Genomic DNA, 27,511 nt, shown 5'->3' with positions numbered 1-27,511 from the left:
GCTCTCAGTAAGTGTTTGCTGACACCAGCACCTTCAAAACGTTGATAAGATATGAATCAATACTTTCATGTAAAAGTGGAAAAGTTTGTGTTCTTTATAGCTGGAAGGCAAGGTGAGCAGAGAATATGAGTCCATTCTTCATTGTGCTAATCTGAAGATGCCTACTATCTTCTTGATGATGGCCAGTGGTTTTAGCAAGAGTAATGAAAGTGCCTTAGAAGAGAACAGCTAACATACATTATTAGATGCTGAAAAGAGCATAAATGGAAAGATGGTGGAATAAATGAATAGGATGAGCCTAACTAATGTATAGGATGAGCCCAACCAATGGCCTCGTGGGGGGAGAGGTGTAAGCGAGCAGCCAGCTGCTGGTAAAATAAAAGAGAGTGGAGTCAGAAAATTGAGAGATTGACTGCATAGGTTCTGATAACAGTTGGAAGTATCCTAGGAGTATATGGAGAATTGTATGGATGAACAGAAGGAAGGAAAAGGAAAAGGAAAAGGAAAGATAACCCCTATCCAAAGTGCTACTGGATTGCTTGGTTTAAGTGTGTGTGTGTGTGTGTGTGGGGGGGGGGGGGGGGTCCCAGATCTGTCTGTGGAAGACTAGTATAAAATGAGGAGGTAATAATCCACCAAACACAGGAAATAACAATGTTCAGCTACTTGCATTAGGTTTTCAGTGTTCCAGATTATTCCCTTCATAATGATATGTATCAGTACAAATACAAATAAAAAAATAAAATAATCCTAGATATTAAGTGTTCCAGAGAAGCATTAACTGAAGATTCTTTTTGTAAGTGAAAGCCGGAAAGGATTATTTTATAATTACTCAGTGGGGGATAGAAAAAATCAAGCTCAATAGTTCAACTAAACAATGGTTCAGAGTTCAGCGTCCTATTGGAGTCTACTTCAAGTTAGCTCATTCTCTACTGTAGCAATGAGCTTGAAATTTTGGAACAAATATTCACTGGTCTTTTAACTATCACATAGCAACTCATCCACCCATCCATCTACAGCAGTGGCACCCAACCTTGGATCCTCCAGGTGTTTGGAACTTCAACAGTCAGAAGCCACAGCCAGCTTGGCCAAATGTCAGGAATTTGGGGAGCTGAAGTTCAAAACACCTAATAGACTAAAGGTTGGAAACCATTGCTCTAGAGCACTTTCTCAAACTGTGCTCTTCCATATGTTTTGGGCTTCAGCTCCCACAATTCCTAACATCTGGAGGAGCACAGTTTGAGAAACACTGCTCTAGATAATTAATTGTGCCGATCCATCAGGCCAACCCAAAGGTAAGCTAGAGACCTCATCAAGTAATGTTGAGTTAACTGCACACTTTCAACCAACCCTGATTGCAACTTGCTTGGAAGAACTACTTTGAATCTGGAAGAAAAATCTATTCTTTAGTTTATTTGCAACTGGGAGGTGCAAAGTTCAAGTATCATGTTCTGGGTCCTCACTGCCCAGAAAATATCAGGAGGCTGAGGAGAGCTTGAGAAACATCTCATGAAACACATCATAAATGGATTCCTATGGCACTCGGGGCAATGCGGAGAGAGAACAAAAGGAAAAGTACATTAACCTTGGAAGTATATGCAGAAAATGCATCTGGACAATTTATCATCTTGGCTCAAACCCATTTTTAACACAAATCTCAAGATTTTAATTAAATCATTTGTTGCATCACAAACACTAGCAATCATTCTCTTACAGGATGCTAAAGGGGGCAATGAAATAATGAATTACCAAGTTTAGGATGTGGATTTCCGAGTCCCTTCACTATTAAAAATGTTACATGGAGTGATACTGCTTATTTGTTTGTTTTTTTAAACTTCAATTTTGTTTGTTGTATTGCCAATTGAATGAAGAAATAGCTTCTACACCAAAAATAATTGGTTGTTGGTTAGCTTAACGAGACAGAGACTTTAAAGTGTAATTCTTGCATCCGCACCAACATCTCTAACTTCTTGGAAAGCATGCACTGGAAACACCCATTAACATTGTGATGACAAGAATCGGGATAAGCCAGGGGCCTGAAAAACCTGTTAGAGCATCCATTCATCCATGACTATTCTCCAAGAGTAACAATTTACTCATTCAGTATGATTTCTGGATGGCTGAGTGCACTCTGGGAAGGATGGGTACTTCCTCTGCCACTCTTTTAAACTGAACCATCCTCAAAGCAAACCTCTTAATATCCAGGAAGAAAAACAAAGCTTGGAAAGGTAGCAAAAATGGGCTATTTCAGTTGTTTGTGGCACAAAAGCAAACAGTGCAAGAGGCCACATACGGTTTAAACACAACAATTTCTGGTTTTTACATAATCTTTTCACATCAATGAAAAATACTGCTGAGTAAGAGGAAATGGGGATAGGCATAAACAAAATTAATGTTTTACTTAACATGGTACCTAGGTATTTGCCAATGCCCTCATCTTCTGCAGTAAGGGCTGCAGCCTTTCATATATATATATATATATATATATATATATATATATATATATATCTCCATACACATACATACACACACACACACACACACACACACACACAATTATGTATTGTATTGTTCACTAAAGAAAGTGATCTTTTCATAGATAGGCAATTTTGCTACTAACTTGTTTGGAAAGGCCTTCAACACCAATGTAGCTTTAGCATTAATGAATTTTTAAAAACGGTAGGAATCTGATTTTTTTTAAAACTTTTGTTCTGCAAGTATTTTAGCCATGTAACACTTTTAGTAGTAAAATACTCCACACAAAACTGGGGGGGGGGGGGGGGGGGGATAAAACTGTCCATCACCAAATGATTGCCCCCTCTCTACCAGTAGCAGACATCAGGGGAAATGCAACTGCTAGTCTCAGCCAGATAGACACAATGAATCAATGGGATTGACAGAAGTGTAGACTTAGCAATCAGCAATTGATTCAGTGGGTCCACCCTAATAGGAACGGTAACCAATATTCTGAGGCAATCATTTGCTCTTTGGACAGTATTTGTGTACAGTAGTTAAAAATGGGTTATGCTAGCTTTCCACCTTGCCCCTTATAGGGATCTAGTTTCTTAGGGAGAAAGACATTCTTCTTAACAGTTATGCTATGAGTGAGACCAAACAACGGCAACAACAACAGCAACTAAAACAGCTTCTTCACACTTGAGTCTGCTGATGGGTCTCCACAAAAGGAATGTGAATGTGATGATGATCCAGGCGGAGCTCTTCAATGCTTTCATAGTCACTGATAGCCACCTCAGAGTCATCGAAGCCACAGCTCGCCGAAACATCGGACGAGGATGCATCGAGTGAATTGTGTAAGGATAAGGGCTTCTTTGCCCCACTAATGGTTCCTGCATTTGGACCTGGGCCCACACCAAAAGTACTAAATTCATTCCCAGTCTGAGACCCACCGTTGTCCATCTCATTGGGGAACTGATGTGGAGGGAGGTACTGGCTCGGGTGGAATTGTGGCCGTCGCCGACAATCCGGGCTAAGTGTGCTGGCCATGGAGACTGGCTGTGATGGAGGAAGAACTTCATATTGGTCTGGGTAGTCCTCTGGGAGAGGAGGTGGCAACTGGTCTTGGTGCAGAAACTCTTCCTCTTGTGGAGGAGGGTAGTCACTGTCGATATCATAGCCACCAAGGTAATAATCCGTTTCCAGCTCTCTTGTGCTCCCATGATGTGCTGAGCTGCCATCTGTGGTCTCGTAATTGGGCACCTCCTCAATGTCAGATAATCGAGTGCTTGGCATCCAATCAGAAGTGTCCCAGTGATACGCTGCAGAAGGAAAAACAAATCCACCATGATTGGGGAAGGGTCAGAGAATACTGGCCTACATCTATGGCATGCATCTGGTTGAAAACAAACCGCTTTGGGCCTTGGAATAACGAGGCTGCATATGCAAATAAAAGACATGCATCGTAGTCGTTTCTTTAAAAACAACAACTGGCCAACCATGCTTTGGCTGAGATGGAAAGAAGCAACCTGACGTCATGATAACATTCAGCACAATACAACCATTTCAAAGTAAAAAAAGTAAAGTCTGAGAAATTAAAATGATAGACTCGAACACAAGGCTCTGCTCATGGGAGATGTGAAAATCCATCTGTCAGTTAGAAAAGTGCTTCAATATATAAACATTAATGAAAGTCAGCATGCTCTCACTGCTGTGATCTTGGTCTGGGGAAGAAATGTTTAAAAATACAGCCAACACAAAATAACTGATACTGAGATGAAAAAGAACCAGCAAAACCCTGAAAGAAAACCACAGTATGCGCTGTTCATGCTCTGACATGCATCATGACCCAGAAGAGAGAGACCAAATTCAACATATTAGTCTCATGTTAAATGTTTAGCCTTCAAGCAGACAGATAAGTCACCTCTGTTGTAGTTCTGTCCTTGGTCCATACCAGTCACTGTTAAATACAAAGTGAAAAAAAGCAACACTGGAAATTCCCAAGTCTGAAATCAACACTGGGTTAAACAGGTGCTTTGCAGAAATTCTAACAATATGGCAGATGCTTCTAAAAACACACCTGGCAAAGTATTAGTACAAATAGTTTTAAAGCCATGCTTCAGTTTAAGGTTAAAAATTAATCTGCTTTTTTCTAATCAGACTTATATAGCCACAAGTAGAAACATCATCTTTGCATCAATGGGAAGAATACATTATTTTAACTATTTGGATCAAACATGCAAAACTGACTCAAGCATACATGTTGAAAAGTCTATATAGGTGTTTTTAAAAAGGTGATGAATGGTTTATTTCTCTTTTGCTCAGTGAGAAACAGAAAAAAAATTAAGAGTCTACCATTTTCAGGGCCGGTTCAAACAAATCTGGGCCCAAGTACGCTCAGATACCACGGTGAGGGGCACGGTATAACAACCTGAACAGAACAGAATAGAAAGGCAGTCAATTGGGCCACGGGAAGCAAGCACCACAGAGTCCACTCCTAGCTAAAGATATCACTTTCCACATTGGGAACAAGGACGGCCAATTGGCCAGAAAAACAACAAGCATGCAGAATGGATGCTATACTACCTAGCTCTTCGGCCAAAACGGAAATAAGCACTATCATCTCCTAATGTCTGCCCATTGAGCTGCTATTGGTGGTACAGATGGGAAATCTGGCTGTCCTCCTGCATATTCCCTAACTGGGGAAACCTAACTACTGAGCTGTTCCAATATAATTTCTCTTGTTTTATTTCTCGGGAAATGTGGCCTGTCTTATGATGAATTATGGAACCTAGAAGCTTACTTTTTGTTATCAAAGAAGGAGGGATTTTTATATAAAAATCAGATTGCAGGAGAATTTCCCCTTTCTGTGTTCCTCCTGAAGCTGTGCGCTCAGTGGAAGAGGACGACATCCCAGGTATAGAAGGAGTGTACTGAGGATTGGTATTCCAAAAGGTTGTATAACCTTTTGGAATACCAATCCTCAGTACACTCCTTCTATACCTGGGAAGTCGTCCTCTTCCACCGAGCGCACAGCTTTGGGAGGGACACACATGGAGCAGTGAGGGAGGAAGGGGACACCCGCCTAGCCAGCCAAATCAGCCGAATCAACCCTGGCGATTAATGGGGTGACAGGCATCGTAGCCAGATCGCCTTCCAATCCTAATCCAATCCTAAGGCGGTTGCAATAAGTTTAAGAAGGCAAATGTTCCACTATTTCACCCAACGATGTGGACAATTTTGGAGTATTTTAGATTTTGAAACTTCAGATAAGGGATGTTCAACCTGTACTAGTTAGTTTGCATTGGTTCTAAAATACTCCAAAATTGTCCACATCGTTGGGTGAGATAGTGGAACATTTGCCTTCTCATAGTTCAATGTATATAAACTCTGTTTCCTGGACAAAAGTATTTAAAATACTGTATAGAATTACCTGTATGCGATGTGGGTTGATTCGGCTGATTTGGCTGGCTAGGCGGGTGTCCCCTTCCTCCCTCACCGCTCCATGTGTGTCCCTCCCAAAGATTTTTGGATAAGGGATATTCAACCTGTGTTATCTAGCTGTTAGCATCCTCTGGTTTATTTGAATTATGCCTTGGTATCAGGACTTTTCTTTGTTCGGTTTTTCACTGGATTCTTATTAAATGAGAGAGCAGAACTGGAACATGGGACACTGGAACTGGGATGCTGATGTTCCTCAGTTCAACAAATGCTCCAGTCAAAATCAATAATTTTGCTTGGTATTTCAGTTCAACTGTGGAATTCACTGTTCCAAAATGAATGAAGACTGTCACCTTGGATAGCTTTTAAAATTATTGAGTTATTAATGGTTACTAGTTGGATTAACTATACACTATGACTTCTTTATTTATTTACAACCTTTATATGCCACCCTTCTCACTCCGAAGGGGATTCAGAGCGGCTTACAAGTTATATGTAAATACAATATAGTATATTATTAGCATAGCACAATATTAGTATCATGTATCCCCATTTTGTACTATACCAATATACTGTAATAGTATTAGTAATATTACATGTAATATAAAATATATAATTTTATATTGTATTATTATTAGTATTATATTATATTACATTATAATATTATTATCAATATTATATGTGTATACAATATATTATATTCTTAGCACAGCACAATATTCGTATTATATATTACTATATTGTACTATACCACTATACTGTAATATTATTAGTAATATTACATGTAATATAAAATATATAATTTTATATTGTATTATTAGTTGTCTATTGTATTACATTATAATATTATTATCAATATTATATATGTATACAATATATTATATTCTTTGCACAGCACAATATTCATATTATATATTAAGATATTGTACTATACCACTATACTGTAATATTATTAGTAATATTACATGTAATATAAAACATATAACTCTTATATTGTATTATTATATTTATTATTATTATTATATTACATATCTATAGGACTGATAGTCATGGTTTCATTTATTCATGCCTATCAAAATATTTCCTGTATTGTTGAAGGCTTTAATGGCTGGAATCACTAGGTTCTTGTGGTTTTTTTCGGGCTATAGGGCCATGTTCTAGAGGCATTTCTCCTGACGTTTCGCCTGCATCTGTGGCAAGCATCCTCAGAGGTAGTGAGGATGCTTGCCACAGATGCAGGCGAAACGTCAGGAGAAATGCCTCTAGAACATGGCCCTATAGCCTGAAAAAACCCACAAGAACCTAAAATATTTCCTTTCCAAGCAACTCTAGAGTCTTCCTGGGTCAGAAGACTTTCATTTCAGTAGGGTTTGCTATATTGTTTTGCAAGTTTATGCAAAGTTTGAAAACTTATCCCACGTGAATATGGGCGTTATACTTTTAGTTTCTGAGAATGTCTCTGTATATTGGATACTGGGGAATCTGAGATCTAGGGTACATTTGCATTTATATCCTGCTGGAGAAATTTCCATAGATAACTGAGTGAAGATAATGCTGATCTAGATAGGCCTTGAGTCTGATCCAACATGGCTCTTTTTTATCTTCTTTTCTATAACCAGTGGTTGCAGCTCAGGAAGCACTGTCTGAACCGGCCCTGACTATTTACAAACCAAAACCAAAAACAGAACAAAAACCCAAGAGACTCCGAGCATTATGTTGTTGGGACACAAGGGCCTTTCTTGTGTTCCTGGTTTTAAGTCCACATGCCACTCGTTGTGGTCGTACTGTAGCATGCCTTAGTACGGGTTTATTGTGCAGTTATCTTGCTTTACACAGCAGAACCTCATTAACCTGTTGACATGCCTGGCCTAAAGTTCAAAAGGACTACCATTTCCTATGTTGAAACAAGGTAGCTTAGCTTATCTCCAAATTCATAGTGGTTCTTCAAATAGTTTAATGGCACTTCCCAAACAGGAGATTTCATATCAGGTCCAAGCCATACTGAGTTGAAATTAATTTTGGTGGTAATAATGATTTGTTGGTTCTCAAATAAATAAATAAAAATATAATAATACTGGCTGGAATCTGTAGAAAGAAAGGTAGGTTTGGAGGACATTACATCCCAGTTTGACTTTTCCTCCCAGCAATTTAAGGACACTGCTGGATTTAATGTTTCAGAAGGGGGATAAACAAAGAGAAAGTAAATTGTGCTACGATTTGCCCAAACAAGTTATGAAATTGCCTCTTCCAAAGTTAGAACATCAGGCCACCTATGCCCAGATCATCTTTTTCTTTGACCAGATCATCTTTTACTTTGACTGCCACCTGGGTGATTCCAGATATTTTGGACTCAAACCAAAACATTGGTCATGATAGATGGAACTGATGATGTCTTAGTCCAAAACACATTGGTGGACAAGTTGAGAGAGAGGCTGTTATGTGGTAATAAGAACAGAGGAAATGAGGGAACAATGGAATTTAACTGTCTTTATTAGTAGTGTTTTATTAGAAGTAGAATGCGGTTTGCTTGTTTTTGGTCAAAAGTTATTTAGAAGCTTGTGCTCCCTTTATTTTATTTTTTAGTTTTATACTTATTTATGCAATGCTTTTCACACAAAATTAATAAATTAGAAGTAGTTTTCATTGCTTTTCTGTCTAGCTGGACTTTTCCCAAAACAAAGCTGAGAAGAAGGCAGTTTTAATTAAGTATGGTTTTATCAAGACTTTCTTAGTATGGTTTTAGGGTGCATCTACACTGCAGAATTAATGCAATGTGAATTGTGGGATTTTATTTATTTATTTATTATTCGAACTTATATGCCGCAACTTCCCTGGGGCTCGGAGCGGCTTACAAGAATGGCTAAAATCTAACACAATTTAAAAACAATTTAAAACAATTTAAAAACAGCAATATCAAAAGTCAAAGGCCTGTCGAAACAGGTATGTTTTACATGCCCTGCGGAAAGCTGATAAGTCCCACAAGACACGGACTTCAGGTGACAGAGTATTCCAGAGTAATGGTGCCACTGCTGTAAAGGCTCTGCATCTGGTTGTTGTTAGACGCAAGGTCTTGACACTGGGAATTTCCAATAGATCTCGGTCCTCAGAATGGAGGGATTTCTGGGGTAGGTAGGGGGTGAGGCGGTCCCTCACCCCCTACCGGATTGAAACTGCATCAACACTCTTTGGTAGAGAAGAGGAAGAGCCTCAGAAAACTACAACTGCCATAAGCGATTGCAGTTCAAGTGGTGTCACAAAGAATTAATTCAACACTCTAGATGCACCCTTAAAAGGATTTGGTGATGCAAAGACTTAGCCCTCCGGATGACAGTGCTAGAAAAGCACACTTTTTTCTCTCCCAGTGACTACTACATTAGTTCTTGATTCAATTAATGAAAAATTACTGTTAGAACTCATGTAACATGGAAGAGATTTTCAGCACTTAAAAGGCACAGTGGATTTGAATTTGGAGACATGACTCTACTTTTGAATTCAATCACACTGCTGCATCAAAGGCGGAGTCTCTGCCAATTGTACAGGGCGGACAAGATGTAAGAATTACTTGCAAAATGCCGTTGACAAGAAGGGCTCTGGCTCACAAAAGCTCATGCCACAATGCATACACCTGCCTTGAAATGTTCCATTAGGCTCTCAGTTGAGAGAATGTACAAAAGGCACAAAATGCACCACATGTGGATTGCTAAGTTGGTTCCACAGCAAAGCAGATAAGCCATTAAATAGGCTTGCCAGCTTTTTCCTTGTGTGTACATTATTTATTAGGTATTTCTTCAGCTGAATTTCAGTAATTAGCCCCCCAAAAATCTATTGATTCAGTAAAAGCCAACTTATAAGGTTGCCATGGATTTAATGTGCTTACTCTAGTTCAGTGGTTCTCAACCTTTCCTAATGCCACGACCCCTTAGTACAGGTTCTCATGTTGTGGGGACCCCTAACCATAACGTTATTTTCGTTGCTACTTCATAACTGTAATTTTGCTACTGTTATGAATTGTAATGTAAATATCTGATATCCAGGATGTATTTTCAGTCACTGGACCAAATTTGGCACAAATACCCGATATGCCCAAAATTTGAATACTGGTGGGGTTGGGAGTGATTGATTTTGTCATTTGGTAATGCTGGAGTTGCTAGGATTTATAGTTCACCTTAAATCAAAGAGCCTTCTGAACTCCATCAATGATGGAATTGAATCAAACACGGCACACGGAATTCCTATGACCAAGAGAAAATAGACCTTGACATTTGGGAGTTGTAGTTGTTGGGATTTATAGTTCACCCACAATGAAATAGCATTCTGAACCCCACCAACGATAGAATTGGACCAAACTTTCCACACAGAACCCCCATGACCAACAGAAAATATTATGTTTTCTGATGGTCTTTTGCGACCCCTCTGACACCCCCCTCGCGACCCCCAAAGGGGTCCCGACCCCCAGGTTGAGAAACACTGCTCTAGGTGGACCTCGAGTCTGGATTTTGGTCCTGGGAGGCACAATGTGTTGGATAAATGAAGTGGTACATTGCTTGCATTTTCCTCGGGGACCCATCTTGACAGACTAATTTCACTGCACAAGGAATTGCATTTTGAGTTGTGAAAAAACAAACAAACTCCAAACCCTTTGGGCTTTAAACGGACAAGCCAAATCACAACTCTCTCTCCTCTCTCTCTATATATATATTCTTTCTTGGACTTTCTTGTGTATCATTGTCCTCTTTCGTTTGCTTGCAAATTGAAGTCGTTCGCTCCGGCCAGACTAGTCACAATGCAAGTTAATGAGGTTCTGCTATGATCTTTCAACAAGAAGAACATCAAGATTAAATAATAATAATAATAATAATAATAATAATAATAATAATAATAAGGTGGCAGTGCAGGATAAATAAGTTAAAAGATTAAATACCTTCATTTTCTATATTTTCAACTACATTGTTGACAAGCTGTATGACAGTCACTATGGAAGCTTGTGGGAGAAGGAAAGCAGAAATAAAGGGAAGGACAGCTTCATATTAGTATTTATGACACACAGCGTTGTAAGGTTACCAATATTAAATTCTCACAGACAAGACTTGTTTGGAAGGGAGGGGGGTTGAATAGAGAGATGATGGCCTACAGCATTCATGAATTATGCAGCGACTTGAAGGACATTTCAATTTCAGATAATCTCATGCCTATAACAGAACAGCGGCTAGAGATACATTTAAAAGCAGCACTTTCAGAGAGCTCATATGTGGCGATGAGTATCAGTTCATAAATTCAGCCAGGATTGTCCAGCACATTCAATTAACCACACCGGGATCTGGCCTACCTGACACTAATCTTTAATTAATTCTCGCTTAAAGGCCCCCGGAGGCAAGCGGCTATCTTCGATGCAACCATAATCTTTTAGACAATCGTAAAGATACGAGATGGTTTGGAAGTCCTTTGGTTTAAATCCCCCACACACACCTTCCAGTAGCAATGCTTTTATTCTTGCATAGTATCTTCGGGAAAAATGACCAACTTCTACAGCCTTGATTCAAGCAGCTTTCATTTGAAAACAACCTCAATATGTTTATTGATTATAACTAAGTTATTGCATCAGGCAGTAGTGGTGTGCCTTCAAGTCACTTCAAACCAATGGCAACCCTAAGGAAATTCTATCATGGGGTTTTCTTGGCAAGATTTGTTCAGAAGGGATTTGTCATTGCCTTCCACTGAGACTGTGAAGGTGTGACTTGACTAGGATCATCTAGTGGTCCCCTCCCTTCTCACTCCTACCCCCCCAGATCGCCCCATTGTGCATCCAGATGATGGAAGATAATAAATGTCATGCTTGGAAATCACCCTGACAAGGAGAATGGGAGGAGATGATAAGCACCATCCCATGTCCTCTGGCTGCCTCAGTTCGGAGAACACAGGACGGCTGTGTAAACACTGCTAGTTTCATCTCTGAGCAGCCCAACTATTTACATTGGACCAAAGTGGTGGCTTGCTCCAAATTCCAGGCCAGAATTTGGAGCAACAACAACAACAACAACAACAACAACAATAACAATAATAACAACAACTTTATTTATACCCTGCTACCATCTCCCCAAAGGGACTTGGAGTGGCTTACATGAGTCCAAGCCCGACAACACATCAATAAAACAAAAAACAATAAGCAAAAACAATACAATTAATATAACTCACAGAAAAACATCTACTTCTGCTTCATTGACTATTCTAAAGCCTTTGACTGTGTGGATCATAATAAATTGTGGCAAGTTCTTGGTGGGATGGGCATCCCAAGCCACCTTGTCTCTCTCCTGAGGAATCTGTACAAGGACCAAGTAGCAACAGTCAGAACTGACCACGGAACAACAGACTGGTTCAAGATTGGGAAAGGCGTACGGCAAGGCTGCATACTCTCACCCAACCTTTTTAACTTGTATGCAGAACACATCATGCGATGTGCCGGGCTGGATGAATGCACAGCTGGGGTGAAAATTGCTGGAAGAAACATTAACAACCTCAGATATGCAGATGACACCACTCTGATGGCCGAAAGCGAGGAGGAGCTGAGGAGCCTTCTAATCAAGGTGAAAGAAGAAAGCGCAAAAGCCGGGTTGCAGCTAAACGTCAAAAAAACCAAGATTATGGCAACAAGAATGATTGACAACTGGAAAATAGAGGGAGAAACCGTGGAGGCTGTGACAGACTTTGTATTTCTAGGCGCAAAGATTACTGCAGATGCAGACTGTAGCCAGGAAATCAGAAGACGCTTACTTCTTGGGAGGAGAGCAATGTCCAGTCTCGATAAAATAGTGAAGAGTAGAGACATCAGACTGGCAACAAAGATCCGCCTAGTCAAAGCCATGGTATTCCCTGTAGTCACCTACGGATGTGAGAGCTGGACCTTAGGGAAGGCTGAGCGAAGGAAGATCGATGCTTTTGAACTGTGGTGTTGGAGGAAAGTGCTGAGAGTGCCTTGGACTGCGAGAAGATCCAACCAGTCCATCCTCCAGGAAATAAAGCCCGACTGCTCACTGGAGGGAAAGATACTAGAGACAAAGTTGAAGTACTTTGGCCACATCATGAGGAGACAGCAAAGCCTGGAGAAGACAATTATGCTGGGGAAAGTGGAAGGCAAAAGGAAGAGGGGCCGACCAAGGGCAAGATGGATGGATGGCATCCTTGAAGTGACTGGACTGACCTTGAGGGAGCTGGGGGTGGTAATGGCCGACAGGGAGCTCTGGCGTAGGCTGGTCCATGAGGTCACGAAGAGTCGGAGACGACTGAACGAATGAACAACAACAACAACAACATATAAACAGTAACACACAAGGATTTAAAAAACCTATAACCCATAACTTTGGTCAATGGGTCAATGCTATGTTGCTTGAATCCCCTCTATGCATAGTATGACCACCACAGAGCTAATTTGGGAGCCCCTAGCATTAAGTGTTCAGCATCGATGTGTACTAGGACTTCAGGAGGCTCAAATCCATGCTTAGATTTGGGAACATATTAGATGATCTTGGCAAGTCATACTACCTCAGAGATAGTAATGGTCAAACCCCCTCTGAACAAATCCTGCCAAGAAAATTCCACCTTAGGGTAAGTGAATAACTTGAATGTTCACAATAACCAAACTCATTTAAAAACATGTTACTAAAGGACCAACACATTATTCATGTATTGGTTTCTTACATTTACTTAAAATATATACATACACATAAATAAAAATAGAAAACTCCAAAAACTTTTACATATCTCCAAAATGACCCTTTGATAAGCAAAGATGGGAAGTGACATTATCCTTAATGACTTTACCAGTTGTTACTGTAGTTCACATAGGAAACATCACTATGGCACCCTTTCACCACAAAGTAACATATCACACATAATGGCTGACATTCAATATTGCAGTTATGTATTTGCAACTACTATGAGGATCTGTAACTATTCCATATTCAATAAGACTATGCAGGTTTATCGTAAGAATATGTAAATCCATCCTCAGCCGAACTTTGTAGGCAGTAGCCACATCAGCTAAAGAAGGTTTGTTCAATTGCCAATCGGGGTGCAAGCAGGAACAATTAATAAGGTTATGATACAATCAGAACCAGGACCACTGTGGAAGTCACCCTGGAGCCTGCTGGATAACATAGTTTTCCCAGTCCACCTCCACTCCGTCCCACCTCCCACCCGCCTCCTGTCCTCTTGTCTCCAATCTAATTGGCAGAAGCTGGCTAACTTGAGGGGAAAAAAAGAGTGAGAAACAGAACAGAAGGCTGCTGGGTAATGTAGTCTTTTCCCTCTTTTTCCCCGGGAGCCAGCCAGCATCTGCCAATGGAATAGGAGGCAGGGTGGGAGGTGAAAAGGAGCAGAGGGGGATGGGAGAGACTATGGGCGCAGAAATGCCGAAAAAACTGCCATCCCTCATATGGGATTACAGAATTTAGGAATGTGATACTGCTGGAAAGCCGACCTTTTACAATGGCTGTCTTGTATAGTGATGTTCTAGATTTGCGTGGGAACTTCCATGCTGAAAAGAAAGCCAGTCAATCAGATTTGTGGCTTTAACTATTCATGAATTGTTTGTTCATTCCTTCAGTGCTGCCCTTTGCCATTTTTAATAGGGACTGCAAGCCTCGCAACACCAAGAGACTGCAAATTCATCACGAAGTCTCTATTAAAAATGGTGTAGTGCAACAGCAGTGGCAAGCTCCACCAGCTGCCCACATTTGTCTTATGAAGGAACCCTGTTGCCTTGAAGACATTCATTGTGGGTTGGATCCATGGATTTTGCTTTGTGTGTGTGTGTTAAATACGGTTTGGGGAAGGGTAGGATCAAGAGATATTTGAGTTTCTTTCACGTTTGTGGGAGCCCTGGGCACCTAATTCCAGGAAATTTAGAGGGCTATCTGTACTCTGCTTCAGATTTACTGCTTGGATGGGAGTAAGATGATAACCGAAAAGGGCAACATAGTGTGTTAATGTGATCTGGCAGCAAGAAATGTGATTTAAGTATTTACTTGCTTTGGCATTGACTCTCTGACATATTGAACTTTCAAGAATAGATACTGCAAGGCAGTCCTTTATGTCGATCTTCTGAACCTTCTGTTGGAAATTTAACCCTGTAAAAGCTCTTAAGTATCTTCCCTCATTATAGCAAAACAAAACAATGGTCTGTTAAAAACAAAGACACCATAATAGCTGTCTTCAGTACAACAAATCATAGGAATGACAGGCATAGGTTACGATTTAAACCATCATTTATATCGGATTACACTCACAGCTATCAATAACAGATAATGCTGTTCTCAGCTTCCAAAACAGTCAATATTTCAGATGCCTCTAACACAATAAAACTTTGCTGCAGCAGAAGCAGACATAAGATAGTAATATGCTTACCATTATCATCACCAGAATCCGATTGGTAAGAGCTGAGTGACTGCACCTCAGAGTTGCTGCCTTTATTGCTTCCTGAAAAACAGGTCACCTCTTCAATGTCATCAACTCCTTTACCTATGCATGCAAAAAAAATAAAAATAAAAGCCAATCAGTACAGTAGAAACACAGATCTTTTTGTTGAACCCTAGAGATAAGTGATAGACCATTCCCATTTTCCATAGAACATTAATTAAACACACCAAGGGTCCTTTCACACTGTACAATTATAGTATTATAATCCCACTTTAATTGCCATGGATACATCCGATGGAATCCTTTTAATTGTAGTTTGGTGAGGCAGTAGAGATCTCTGACAGAAAGTATCCCCCCTCAACTGCAAAGAGAGAAACGATTGTCTATCATATCAGGGATCAACAGGCCCCTCATTCATGCTATATAACCAGTCTAAAAAATGAGAAAATGGCAGCAGGTGATTATCACAAGGAAGCTGCTAAGCAGAGCTGATATATATGCTTTGTTGGCATCCAGATAGAGCAATTGAGAAAATCTAATTGAATTAGATACATCTAATTGATTCAGTGGCATTACTCTTGCTGGTAATAACAATGGATTTTATGTCTAGTTGACTACATCTACTACACCTACTGTATATGCTCATGTATAAGTCAACTGCATGTATAAGTCATGGGTTCTGGAGCCAAAATTATGGATTTTGGTATGACCTGTGGACATGCTGAGGGTCATTTTGTGGAGAGGAGAAAGCACCAATGCTGATTCAAGGGCCAACCCATCTGTCTACCACTGCCATTTTCCCACCCGGGCATTCAAAAAACTCAGAAGCAATGCCATGGTGGAGAGGGCTGAAGTGATTGGTGCATCTTTTAGATTCTTCCGGGATGGACTCCACTTTCTCCCTTCTATTCAGAGAATGGGGATGGTTCTATTGTGGATAAGAGTTAACATACACTACTTATACTGACCTATTGATAAGTCAACTCCGGTTTTTAAAAATGATTTCTTTGACTAAAATTTCTAGAATTATACTTGAGTATATACAGTATGTATTTCCACATCAAATAAACTAATATATGGGTAGTTGCAGTGTCTTATAAAGAGGTAAACTTGGGGCAAGGAGGCAAATTCAAAATTGAAAACGATTCTGCTCCCAAATGCTTGATATGTTGCTCTCTTTCCCCCAATATCTCATCTGTTTTCCTCTCTTACATTCTCACTTCAAGCCTATATTCTGTGACAGAGGAAGAAAGTAAGTTGGAAAACTAAAAAGTGTGACTCAATGCTGTGAATTCAGGAGTTTTACAAGGTTTTTAGCCTTTTGTTCCAAGAAGTGCAAGTGGCTCACCAACTACAATTCCCAGGATCCCATCTCACCAAGCTATGGCAGTGAACGTGGTGTCGAACTGCATTGATTTTATAGTGTAGATGATGTTGGAAACAGCAACCTTCTATAAGCTGCCTATTCTAGTTATTTGTTATGTACTAGCTGTCCCCTGCTACGCATTGCTGTGGCCCAGTCTGTGTATATGTGTTTTGTGTGTGTATATATTTGTATATATGTGCTTTTGTGCATGTGTTGCAATGTATTTTTTATTTTTTGGCTTTTAAGTCCCTTCCACTGTGTTTTTCAGTGTTTTTATGAGTGATGGTCACTCGTTGGCCTGATACACGTATTGTGTCCAAATTTGTTGTCAATTCGCCCAGTGGTTTTTGAGTTACGTTAATCCCACAAATGAACATTACAGTTTTATTTATATAGATATAATTCAGATTGCTTACTATATTGCATATGTGTGTATTTGTATGAAGTGACTGGACTGTATGCAGTTTTCCTTAACCCTACATTGTGGGAGGGACTGCAGACCATGTGACCAAATCTGGGACTATTCAGATCTCAGACTCCATTTCAGAAGTCAGTAGAAACAGAATGCTTTGGAGAACATACTGTTTAAACTCTCAACCAGTAAGAAATATACCTGTATCCTGAATACATGAAGTTTGCAAGTAAATCAACCATGTTAATTTTAACAAAGATTACTTATTTTTTGTCTCTTGAGAGCATGATTTAAACCCAAATATATTTTATGGGAGAGTACATGTTTTTTGGGCAACTGAAATAGCACTTCTAAACATCTGCTTTATAGGGTTGTTGAGGGCTTTTCCGGGCTATATGGCCATGTTCTGGAGACATTTTCTCCTGACGTTTCGCCTGCATCTATGGCAAGCATCCTCAGAGGTAGTGAGGTCTGTTGGAAGTAGGAAAATGCGTGTATATATCTGTGGAATGACCAGGGTGGAACAAAGGACTTCTGTCTGCTGGAGCTAGGTGTGAATGTTTCAACTGACCACCTTGATTAGCATTTAATGGCTTGGAAGTGCCTGGGGGGAATCTTTTGTTGATTTATATTTAATCTGCTTTATATTTTGTGCATTGGCATATCTTTGTTGCTAACAATCCAGAGACTATTTTGCCTTGCATGGATACTAGTGGATATTTACCACTAAGAAGAAGATTCACTCAAATGAGTATTTAACTCTTCTCAGGAAGATCATACTTTACAAAAGGGTTAGGATTATTCCAAATAGTGTGAATGTCAATTAATCTCCAAAAGTGTCACAATTCCAAATGGCTTTGGAGATTTCTGGTTTCCCAAAAGGTCTCTTCAAGCCTTTCCAAAAGATGCACCCAGTGTCTAGTGTGGGAGTAGATTGACAATGATGCTTTCAGATGCTGCTTGCCACTTGCAGTTTTTATAATGCTTGCTTTAAAAACGTATTGCCAGATTAGCTTGAAGGAGGCACTTTCCCCACTTAATCTGCTTTTTTTCAAAGAATCGAAATCACAGATTAGTCTAACTGATTACTCAATTAAATCTTGTAGCTGTACTATTATGTGTGTATACATGGTTTTTATTGGCATGAACATTGCATTACAATATTCTATTACATTATGGGTCATTTATTTCAGTCAGTCTTTGATTATCTGCACCATACCCTCCTATATACCATGAAATACATGATCCAGTTTTAATGGCCACACTTTCATTTTATAGAAACCCATCCACGTCTTTAGAATGATGTGAACATAAATATACAAAGAAATCAACAATGACATGTGACCTTGGATCAGACACAACCTCTCAGGTTAACATGTACTAGAGTGCTATGTAAGGATAAAATAGGAATAGGGCATGAACAACACTTTGGATCGCTTGGGAGGGATGGTGGGATATATGCAAAAATGGTAGAGCAACATCCATTTATTTATTTTTGATTTAAATTTATATCCTGTCTTTGCTCCAATAAGGTGAACATAGTTTGTATGATTCTTCTATGATATATGCATATTCTCACAGCAGCCCAGTAAGATTTATTAAAGAAGGAAAGCCTAGGTTCCCTGGTTGATGGGAAAGGGGGTGATGCCAGTTTCCCTGATGTCCCATTGATGCCCCCAGCTTTTAAGGACTTCAATGTGATGAGATCCTGAGTCTTCCCAGTCTCACTTCCACTGTCTATCCACAACACTACACATGCCAAAACGCCACATTCACTTTGCTTGAACTACTCACTTTCAGTGCCATTTTCCCAGCTCTTCCTGATGGAGTCACAGTCAGAACGGCATGGAGATACAGCTGGTAGATTGGGGGCAACACTGCACACTACAACTCCCCGCCTTGCTGTTAGGATTCGAGGAGACTCTGGATGGAATGTTGTCATCTCCTGATGTTCCACTCCAAGTCCATCAACTATCTTGTCCAAATTGTTCCTGGAATCGCTCTGGAAGCAAGGGGTGTAGGCCATCGGCCGCACGGGTACTTGAGGTGGTCCCACCTCTTGGTAGATATTGCGCCCATCGCAATTGTTCCTCATGTTCTTGAATTGAATCCCATTGCTTTTGTGAAGAAGAGCAGCAGTAGCTGGGTCTTGGACCAAAGTGATGTTGTTCCGGGAGTAGTTTTTCCTGAAGACTTTTTTACGGAAAACTATGAAGAGGACGATTAGCAGAAAGATGATAAAAAGGACGACAGCGATGCCAATCAGCTCTTCCTTGCCCACATAAGAATGCCCAGCTTGGATGTTAGGAACAACGACTGGTCTCAACCCACAATGCTGACCAACATATCCAGGGGTGCAGTTACACAAAAATGAGCCGAATACATTCACACAAGAGCCGCCGTTTTCACACTCCTCTTTTTCACACTCATTGATATCTTCTTCACACCTGAAGGGAAAAGACATTGAAGTGGATGAGTGATTTCAGGAGATAGCATTTTCAGCATACTTCTACAACATTTTTAGTGTTTTCATTGTTGTAGAAGTACAGCACGACCCCCATATTACTTTTAAAGTATGAGCTACTTTGCATCTATGAAGAGCGGCTTAAAGAGCTGGGCATGTTTAGCCTGAAGAAGAGAAGACTGAGAGGAGATATGATAGCCATGTATAAATAGGTGAGAGGAAGTCACAGGGAAGAGGAAGCAAGCTTGTTTTCTGCTTCCCTGAAGACTAGGATGTGGAACAATGGCTTCAAACTACAAGAAAGGAGATTCCATCTGAACATTAGGAAGAACTTCCTGACTGTGAGAGCCGTTCAGCAGTGGAACTCTCTGCCCTAGAGTGTGGTGGAGGGTCCTTCTTTGGAAGCTTTTAAACAGAGGCTGGATGGCCATCTGTCAGGGGTGCTTTGAATGCCATATTCCTGCTTCTAGGTAGAGGGTTGGACTGGATGGCCCATGAGGTCTCTTCCAACTCTATGATTCTATGATTCTATCTCAATCCTTAAAGCAAGGCAACAACAACAACAACAGCTGTCCTGCCACATTTGCAGCTTTGACTTTTACAGATTTGATTTTAAAGTGTTCTCTATAGGATTCATTAGATCCTCCAGTGTGACTCTATGGTTAACTTCCTCCAGTTATGAAAGAAGACCTAGCGATTAGGAGAGATAACACTTCTTTAGAAATCTCTACATCCTTCAATGTAATTCTATAGTCAACATCCAGTAGATGTTGGCCGTAGAGCAGTGCTGGAAAACCCTAGAGAATTCCTACTACAGGTGACTACATTGCTTGTAATGTGCCACTTCCAAACTGTTGTGCCATGTGATCACATTACTATTTAAACAAAGAAAGAAATTTGCTTGTACCTTCCCCTGTCTAGCTCTCCTCGTAGGACATCCACCAAGGTGACCAAAGCTGTTTTTGTTCCATAGTCAGGTATCCATAAACACTGGACAAGCTGGGCCAAAGTTACATCCATTGGAACCGTATCAATAACAGCATCCAATCTGGAGTGACTTTTTCTACAAAGTGCCATGTGGATTCATCACAGCTGCTGAATGGTCAGTGATTTCTCCTTGAGGACCAGTAGGTAATAACCCTCTGGCCACTTGAAACAGCTCAGGTCAAACTCAAAGTATCAGCTCTCTAACGTTCCTTCTGCTAGATGTCCCAAGTGCCATGGACTGGTGCTAGGGATTGAACGGGTCACTTTGTACAAGGTAGATCAACCTCAGCAACAACCTGAGGAACCCATCAACAGATTGTATGAGTTTACTTACGTCACTCCTGTTAACCCGCTCTTGCAACTGCAGATGAACGCGCTACCAATGGGGTCACATGATCCACCATTGCGACAAGGATTTGGAAAGCAGGCGGTGATCTCTGACTCACAGTTTCGCCCTGTGAACTGAGAGAGGCAACTGCACTGATAACCTAAAGGTTGTTTTAAAAAGAAGAAATAATAAACACATCAGAGAGAAATGGATTTTCTCAAACATGATTATAATGCATTAGAATGGTTAGTGTATATATGTGGATCTCTATTTCCCTCTAGTGGTTGGCTTAGGAGTGGTAGTGTAGCATTAGATTTCTTGACAATCTTCAGTTTTTATAGTTGGAATTCTAACAGAAACATGTACAAACGATGTAATATATGTATGATATTGCTTATACCAATAACCCAAACGTTGTGTCTGAATGATCCTAAGGAACTGCCCAATCAATCTAAAACACAGACATGTGCTTTTCATCTTAAGAACACACAAACATCTCGAGCTCTGAGGATTACCTGGGAAGGAATCCCACTGGAGCATTGCAGCACACCCAAATACCCTGGACTGTTCCCTGACCTACAAGAAGCACTGCCTGAATACCAAGAAAAAAAGTGGGTGCTAGAAACAATATCATACGAAAGTTGACTGGCACAACCTGGGGATCACAACCAGATACAGTGAAGATATCTGCCTTTGCGCTTTGCTACTCTGCTGCTGAGAATGCATGCCCAGTGTGGAACACATCTCATCATGCTAAAACAGTGGATGTGGCTCTTAATGAGACATGCCACATTATCGCAGGGTGTCTGCGCTCTACTCCACTGGAGAAATTATAAAGGCAAAATTTAGTGCCAGGCTAAAATCCAGAACCTCAATCAATGGCTGATACTGGATGAGAGACTCCCTCCTGGACACACAGAAGACTGGGCGACTTGGAAGGTGCTGAACAGATTGCGCTTTGGCACGACAAGATACAGAACCAACCTTAAGAAATTGGGCTACAAAGTGGAGTCCACAACATGCGAGTGTGGAGAAGAACAAATCACAGACCACCCACTACAATGCAACCTGAGTCCTGCCACATGCAACACCAGAGGCAATCCAAGTGGCCAACTTCTGGTCAAATGACATTTGATAGAATGCCAAGTTTGCAAACTTTGTGGGTTTTGTTTTGTTTTTTTAAAAAAATACAATACAACTGTTTGGTTCACTCCTGATATGATAAATAAATAAATAGGGGAGAGGAGGGAATTTGCAGTCTGCATTCATGCTTCCCTGAAATCATTTTGCATTATTATTTTGACCCATTTCCAGTCAAACAATGAAACAAAGCATGTAGGAAACACATGTCTTGTTTTAAAAGGAATAATGCTCCTAGATGTTTTCTAAATGTATGAGTCTTCTTTATATCAAAGCAAATGGTTCTCACACCATTCGTTTGGAACATATCTTTTCCTCCCCATGCCACTGAATTCTCCTAAAACTGGGGATGATTATAATATTTGGAAATTTGATTACAAAGCGACCAGTCTCAGTGTCCAGGACTCTAGTTATTCAGGGGTTTTAGCACTTCCTTAACATTTTACAATACAGAATACAAAGAAGGCAAACACATTAAGAAATCACAACAGTACAATCCCCATCCCTGCAGGAACTGTACCTGTGACTTTACATATCCACATCTGCCAAACATGCCACTTCTATATATTTTCTAGGTCCTCTAGGCAATTCTCTGGTATGCTTCTATTGGAAGCTACTGGGGAATTGAACTGGAGAACCTAACAAATTCCTACAGAGGAATTTGTTAACTTCAATAGGGTTCACTATTACCCATGGTTTCCTATTTATATGTTAACTTCACAAATATATCACCTATGGCTATGGGGATCATACTGAATTTGATAAGAGCCAGCATGATATTATAATTTGACTGCTTGGGCTAGTGTTCCAGGGGACCAGGTTGCAAATCACAACTCAGCTGTGGAAACCCATTGGGTGGCCTTGGGCAAGTCACACTTTCTCAGGTTAAGAGGACAAGGTTGCTATAAATCAGAGTTGACTTGAAGGCACATAACAACGAATCTGAAGAGAAAACACTGCTTTCATAAACTGTGCTCTAATGCCATGTTTCCTGTGGGTTGTTAAAGTAGTCTCCTAAGATTCATTCCAATGCTGGATATACGGGTGAAAAAAAGACACATGTGATACACAGCTTAGAAATAAGCTGCTTTGTCCATCCTAGCTGCAGTTTCTGGAGTCTTGCTCCCAGTGACAAGCCCAGGTTTGTGTGTTGCTGGACAATGTGCGAAAAGGCCTTTAGACATTGTTTTGTTATGATTACAGGCGGCATCTCTTCCAGCAAATACTCTGCCAAACGCATCTGCATCAGAAGGCATCTGTACATGGTGTAAGGCCTTCTGCTCAATCCAATTTAATTATATATGCTGTTTTATGTACAGGCAATCACTTGGGCAAACAAATTATTTTGCCTTGGGAAAGAGGGAAAAATAGAAGAGAAGCGAAGTGTGGTCATGACAATGTCAGAGCAGATTGCTTTATAGATCGGGTGATGTATAGTTAGGGCCCATTGCTTTAGAGTTATGGCACCATAACAATTCTTTATTTACATATACTGCTGAGACAGTGAAAAAAAAACCCCAAGCAAATAGATTTCCTAACGAGAGAATGAGAGAGCAGGCATGCTGAAATATCCCCTCAGGGCGTTTGCAATCCAATAGTGGTTGCAATGCATGGAGGCCTAAGTAGCTTTGGAGCAGAAAACGGAGCGCCAAGCCATTGAGATGCGAGCTGCTTGTATTCCTTTCATAATAAAATGGGCCATCATTTGGAAGCGAATGTACACGGTTCGTTCCTCCTGGCAGCCAATGGAAAAGTGAAATATGCAACCCCGTCAAGGGTGGAAGCCAAGGGGAAATTGTCCTAAAGAGATTTGGCAGAAAGGTTTCAATTTGTGCATCATTTTTTTTTTTTGCTGAGCAATTGTGCAAATAAACTCCGATGAAATCAAAAAGAAGATGAGCTTGGACCCTTTTATTTATTTATTTATTGAGTTTATTCATGCGGGGGGATGCTTGACCTCATTTGTAATATGCCCGTCCAAGTTAAAAGTAGGCATTTATTTTATTCTTACTCCCCAGAGACATAAATAATCTTGTTTAGCCATTTTCTCAAGAGCTATTACATACTTTGAAACATTATCCTACTTCTCTTTATCTTCTTTTTTTCTTCTTCACTGACATTTATAGATTACTAGCTCTTAAATATACAAGTTAGCCCTGACATATGTCCCGATTGTGCATATCATACTGTACTACTGTTTTTACTTAAGGTAATAAAGCCTTTCCATTTGGCTCCCTGGGATAACTTCAGTTCAGATTATGTGTTCTCCAGATTACTTCCCATAAAACCAAACAAACTAGAAAGTAGTAGGTATGTTCAGGTGCTAAGATATGCTATGAACCAAATGAGGTTTAAATTTGAATAATATAGGATGCCTGGCTAAAGAGGATGAATATAATAAGAAGAGCTGTGAAAGGTGATTGTGATGCAAGATTGTCAATCTATACATTAAAAGTTGTTTCAAGTGGAAATATGTAGAACTTTCTTATGAGAGATATAAACTGATCTGTTTGTGATGCTTCTCTGATCCTTATTGGACCTCAAATTCCTAGAACTGGTTCCCATATAATTTCCTCTGGCTTATAACATTTAACTTGAAGAAGAAAGCAGATGGGACATTGCCCATGGTGAGGAACATGAAAACGATCAAATGTTTAAATGGATGATCTATGCCGGGAACTGGACATGGGGAGTAGTCCCTGTTGGTTTTCTTAGACCCTTCAGTGGCCTTTGATACCACTGACCACGGTATCCTTCTGGGACGCCTGGCGGGAATGGGTCTTGAAGGTACTAATTTGTAGAGGCTCCGGTCCTTCCTGGAGGACCATTCCCAGAAGATGCTGCTGAGAGACACCTGCTCGGCCCCAAGCATTGTCACCCATGTTGTTTAACATCTACATGAAGCCATTGGGGGAGATCACAGGGAGTTTTGGAGTTCGATGTCATTTGCATGTAGATGACGTCCAATTCTATCACTCCTTTCCACCTGCTACTAGGAGGCTGTTCAAGTCCTGAACGGGTGCTTGGCAGTTGTGATGGTCTGGATGAGGGCAAACAACTTGAAATTGAATCTAGACAAGATAAAGGTCCTCCTGATCAGTTGACAGGCCATGCTTGATGGAGTAACACTTCCCCTGAAGATACATGTTCACAGCCTGGGAGATCTCCTGGATTCATTGTTGAGCCTGGAAGCCCAGGTCTTGGCAGTGGCCAAGGGAGCTTTTGCATAATTAAAATTTGTGTGCCAGTTGCACCCGTACCTTGGGAAGTCTGACTTGGCCATGGTGGTCCACACTCTTGTTTAATCGAGAATAGATTACTTCAACACACTCTCCATGAGGTGGCCTTTGAAGACTATTTGGAAGTTTCAAGTGGTTGAACGGGCGGCAGCCAGATTTCTAACTGGGACAGTGTACAGGGAGCATACAACTTGCTTGTTACACCAGCTTCACTGGCTGCCAGTCTGCTTCCAAGCAAAATTCAAAGTGCTGGCTTTAGCTTATAAAGCCCTAAATGGTTCCAGCCCAGCTCACTTGTCTGAACGTATCTCTTTCTATGATCTTCCTTGGAGATTAAAATCTGGGGAGGCCCTGCATTTGATTCCACCTTCCTTGAAAGTGCGACTGGTGGGGACAAGATACAGGGCCTTCTCAGTGGTGGCCTCTCAACTATGGAACTCCCTCCATAGTGAAATTAGAGCAGCCCCCTCCTTCTTGACCTTCAGGAAGAAAGTAAAAATGTGGTTATCTGACCAAGCTTTTGGACAGCAAAGTTCGTAGTGCAAGAAGATAATAAGGAATAGTGAACAGACCAATGGAACAACTATGAATTTGATTTTGGATGGTGAGATTTTAATAACTGTTTTTAAATCGTGTTGTTTATCAGTGAGTTTTAATATAAATATTATAATATTATCAATGTTTAATTGTATGTTTTATGTCAAAACGTTCTTTTATGTTGATGTTTTAATTTGGCTAGGTTAATTTATAGTTATATGTTATTGTCTTGCTATCATCTTTTGGTTTTCACAAATCTTTTGGTTTGAATTTTGCCTTTATAATATTGGAAACTGCTTTGAGGTCCCTTAGGGGGAGAAAAGTGGCATATAAATGTAGTAAATAAATAAATAAATTTGACATTTGACACCGGACTTTGTGTAATATTGGCTGACCATCAAACACTGCATTCTGCAAGCATTTCACCTGTTTCCTACCCGTGACCTTTTTGCATGTTTATTTGACGTAGCTAAGAAAAAGAAATTAATATGATTTACTTTGTAAAGCTGCTTCACACACATTTCTTACCGGCAGTTAATAGTTGTCTCAGGGCAAAACAAACAAACATGTGTCCATGAAATATGTGTTTGCTTAGCTACCAGGACACAGGTTGTGGGAAACATGCTCTCAGCCTTTGCAGTCATGCGTGAGCAAACGATCATAATATTAAGCTCAGGTGTCCCCCCCCCCCCCCATATTCTAAAGGTGATTTCACACTGATTGTTGCTACTTAGATCCTAACTTTTTGGGCACTTCAGGTAAGTCATGAACTCACAATCCGTTTGCGAGTTCATGCCTCACTTGGAATACTACAATGACACGACTGTTCTCAATATAAGCTGGTCTTCTACCTGACTTATATGTAATGCTGTTGCTCAATCACCAGACCAGCAGTGACCCAGCAAACTTTGAAATTGCTTCCATTGTTGTCATAAAGGTGAGCTGGCTCGATGATGCTATTAAGGAGCTGGCTCAATGATGCTATAAGGAGCAGAACATGGCAGACGTTCGAATGGGAAAAGAATATTCTGTTGGCAGTTCTGTGGCAATGCCAAAAATAATGTTTTTAACCTACTACTGGCATGAGACACTGAATGTAAAAGCAAGATCGTCCCTTCCCACAATAGAAAATTAAATGTAAGATATTCACCACCAGATGGCACACTGGTACAAGTTCCTCCATTCTGGCAGGGGCTCCTCTCGCAGGCATCGGGATACAGCACGCAGCCAAGCTTCAGTTCGGTCAGGCCGACTACTTCAGCAAAGCTACTTCGCTTGTTCTGGAGTGGCAGTTCATTGTTATTCAGAATAACAGAATCCAAGCACCCCTGAAACCCACTCATGACCTGTGTGGTCCTCTTGTCTGTCAGGCTTCGGACATTATCCACCTGCACCTGCGCTCCAAAGTAAACAGAGCTATCCGTGCTCAGCGTCTGGAAATACAGGGGAGCTTTGCGTCGTTCCACATAGCTGTCGTCGAGGGACAGGCTGGTGAAGTTCCGATTCAGCTCAAGGAAGACGGAATGCCAGCTCCCATCGTTCACCGCCCTACCAGAAATTCCCAGAATGCCTGGTCCGACACCACAGTCTAACTGGAACCACAGTTTGCCATCCACAATCTGCAAAAGGAAAGCAAAATGTCATTTAGCTAAAACTTGCAACAAAATAGGAGACTTCTGTATTTGTGCAGTCATGCCAGCCACATGACCTTGGAGGTGTCTATGGACAATGC

General features: G+C 40.6%; 1 protein-coding gene across 7 annotated transcripts in view; it reads right to left on the bottom strand.

The window, feature by feature from the left end:
* Positions 1-2,557: 2,557 nt before the first annotated feature.
* Positions 2,558-27,511, bottom strand: part of FAT3 (FAT atypical cadherin 3) — a 695,104-nt gene continuing 670,150 nt past the window's right edge. For 4 of the 7 annotated variants that reach the window (XM_060771117.2, XM_060771116.2, XM_060771119.2 and 1 more), the window contains 7 exons: positions 26,930-27,398; positions 20,870-21,023; positions 18,879-19,531; positions 15,295-15,408; positions 10,817-10,876; positions 4,379-4,414; positions 2,558-3,776 (listed from right to left, as the gene is read on the bottom strand). In XM_060771117.2, coding sequence (XP_060627100.2) covers positions 3,151-3,776; positions 4,379-4,414; positions 10,817-10,876; positions 15,295-15,408; positions 18,879-19,531; positions 20,870-21,023; positions 26,930-27,398 — 2,112 coding nt within the window. In that variant the 3' untranslated portion in view covers positions 2,558-3,150. Of the gene's footprint in view, positions 3,777-4,378; positions 4,415-4,809; positions 4,886-10,816; positions 10,877-15,294; positions 15,409-18,878; positions 19,532-20,869; positions 21,024-26,929; positions 27,399-27,511 lie in introns of all 7 variants that reach the window. The other 3 variants (XM_060771120.2, XM_060771121.2, XM_060771122.2) reach the window with 2 other exon arrangements.

The sequence above is a fragment of the Anolis sagrei genome, chromosome 3 (genome assembly GCF_037176765.1).
Source record: "Anolis sagrei isolate rAnoSag1 chromosome 3, rAnoSag1.mat, whole genome shotgun sequence".
Lineage (NCBI taxonomy): Eukaryota > Metazoa > Chordata > Lepidosauria > Squamata > Dactyloidae > Anolis > Anolis sagrei.
This window is presented reverse-complemented; position numbering and strand designations above follow the sequence as displayed.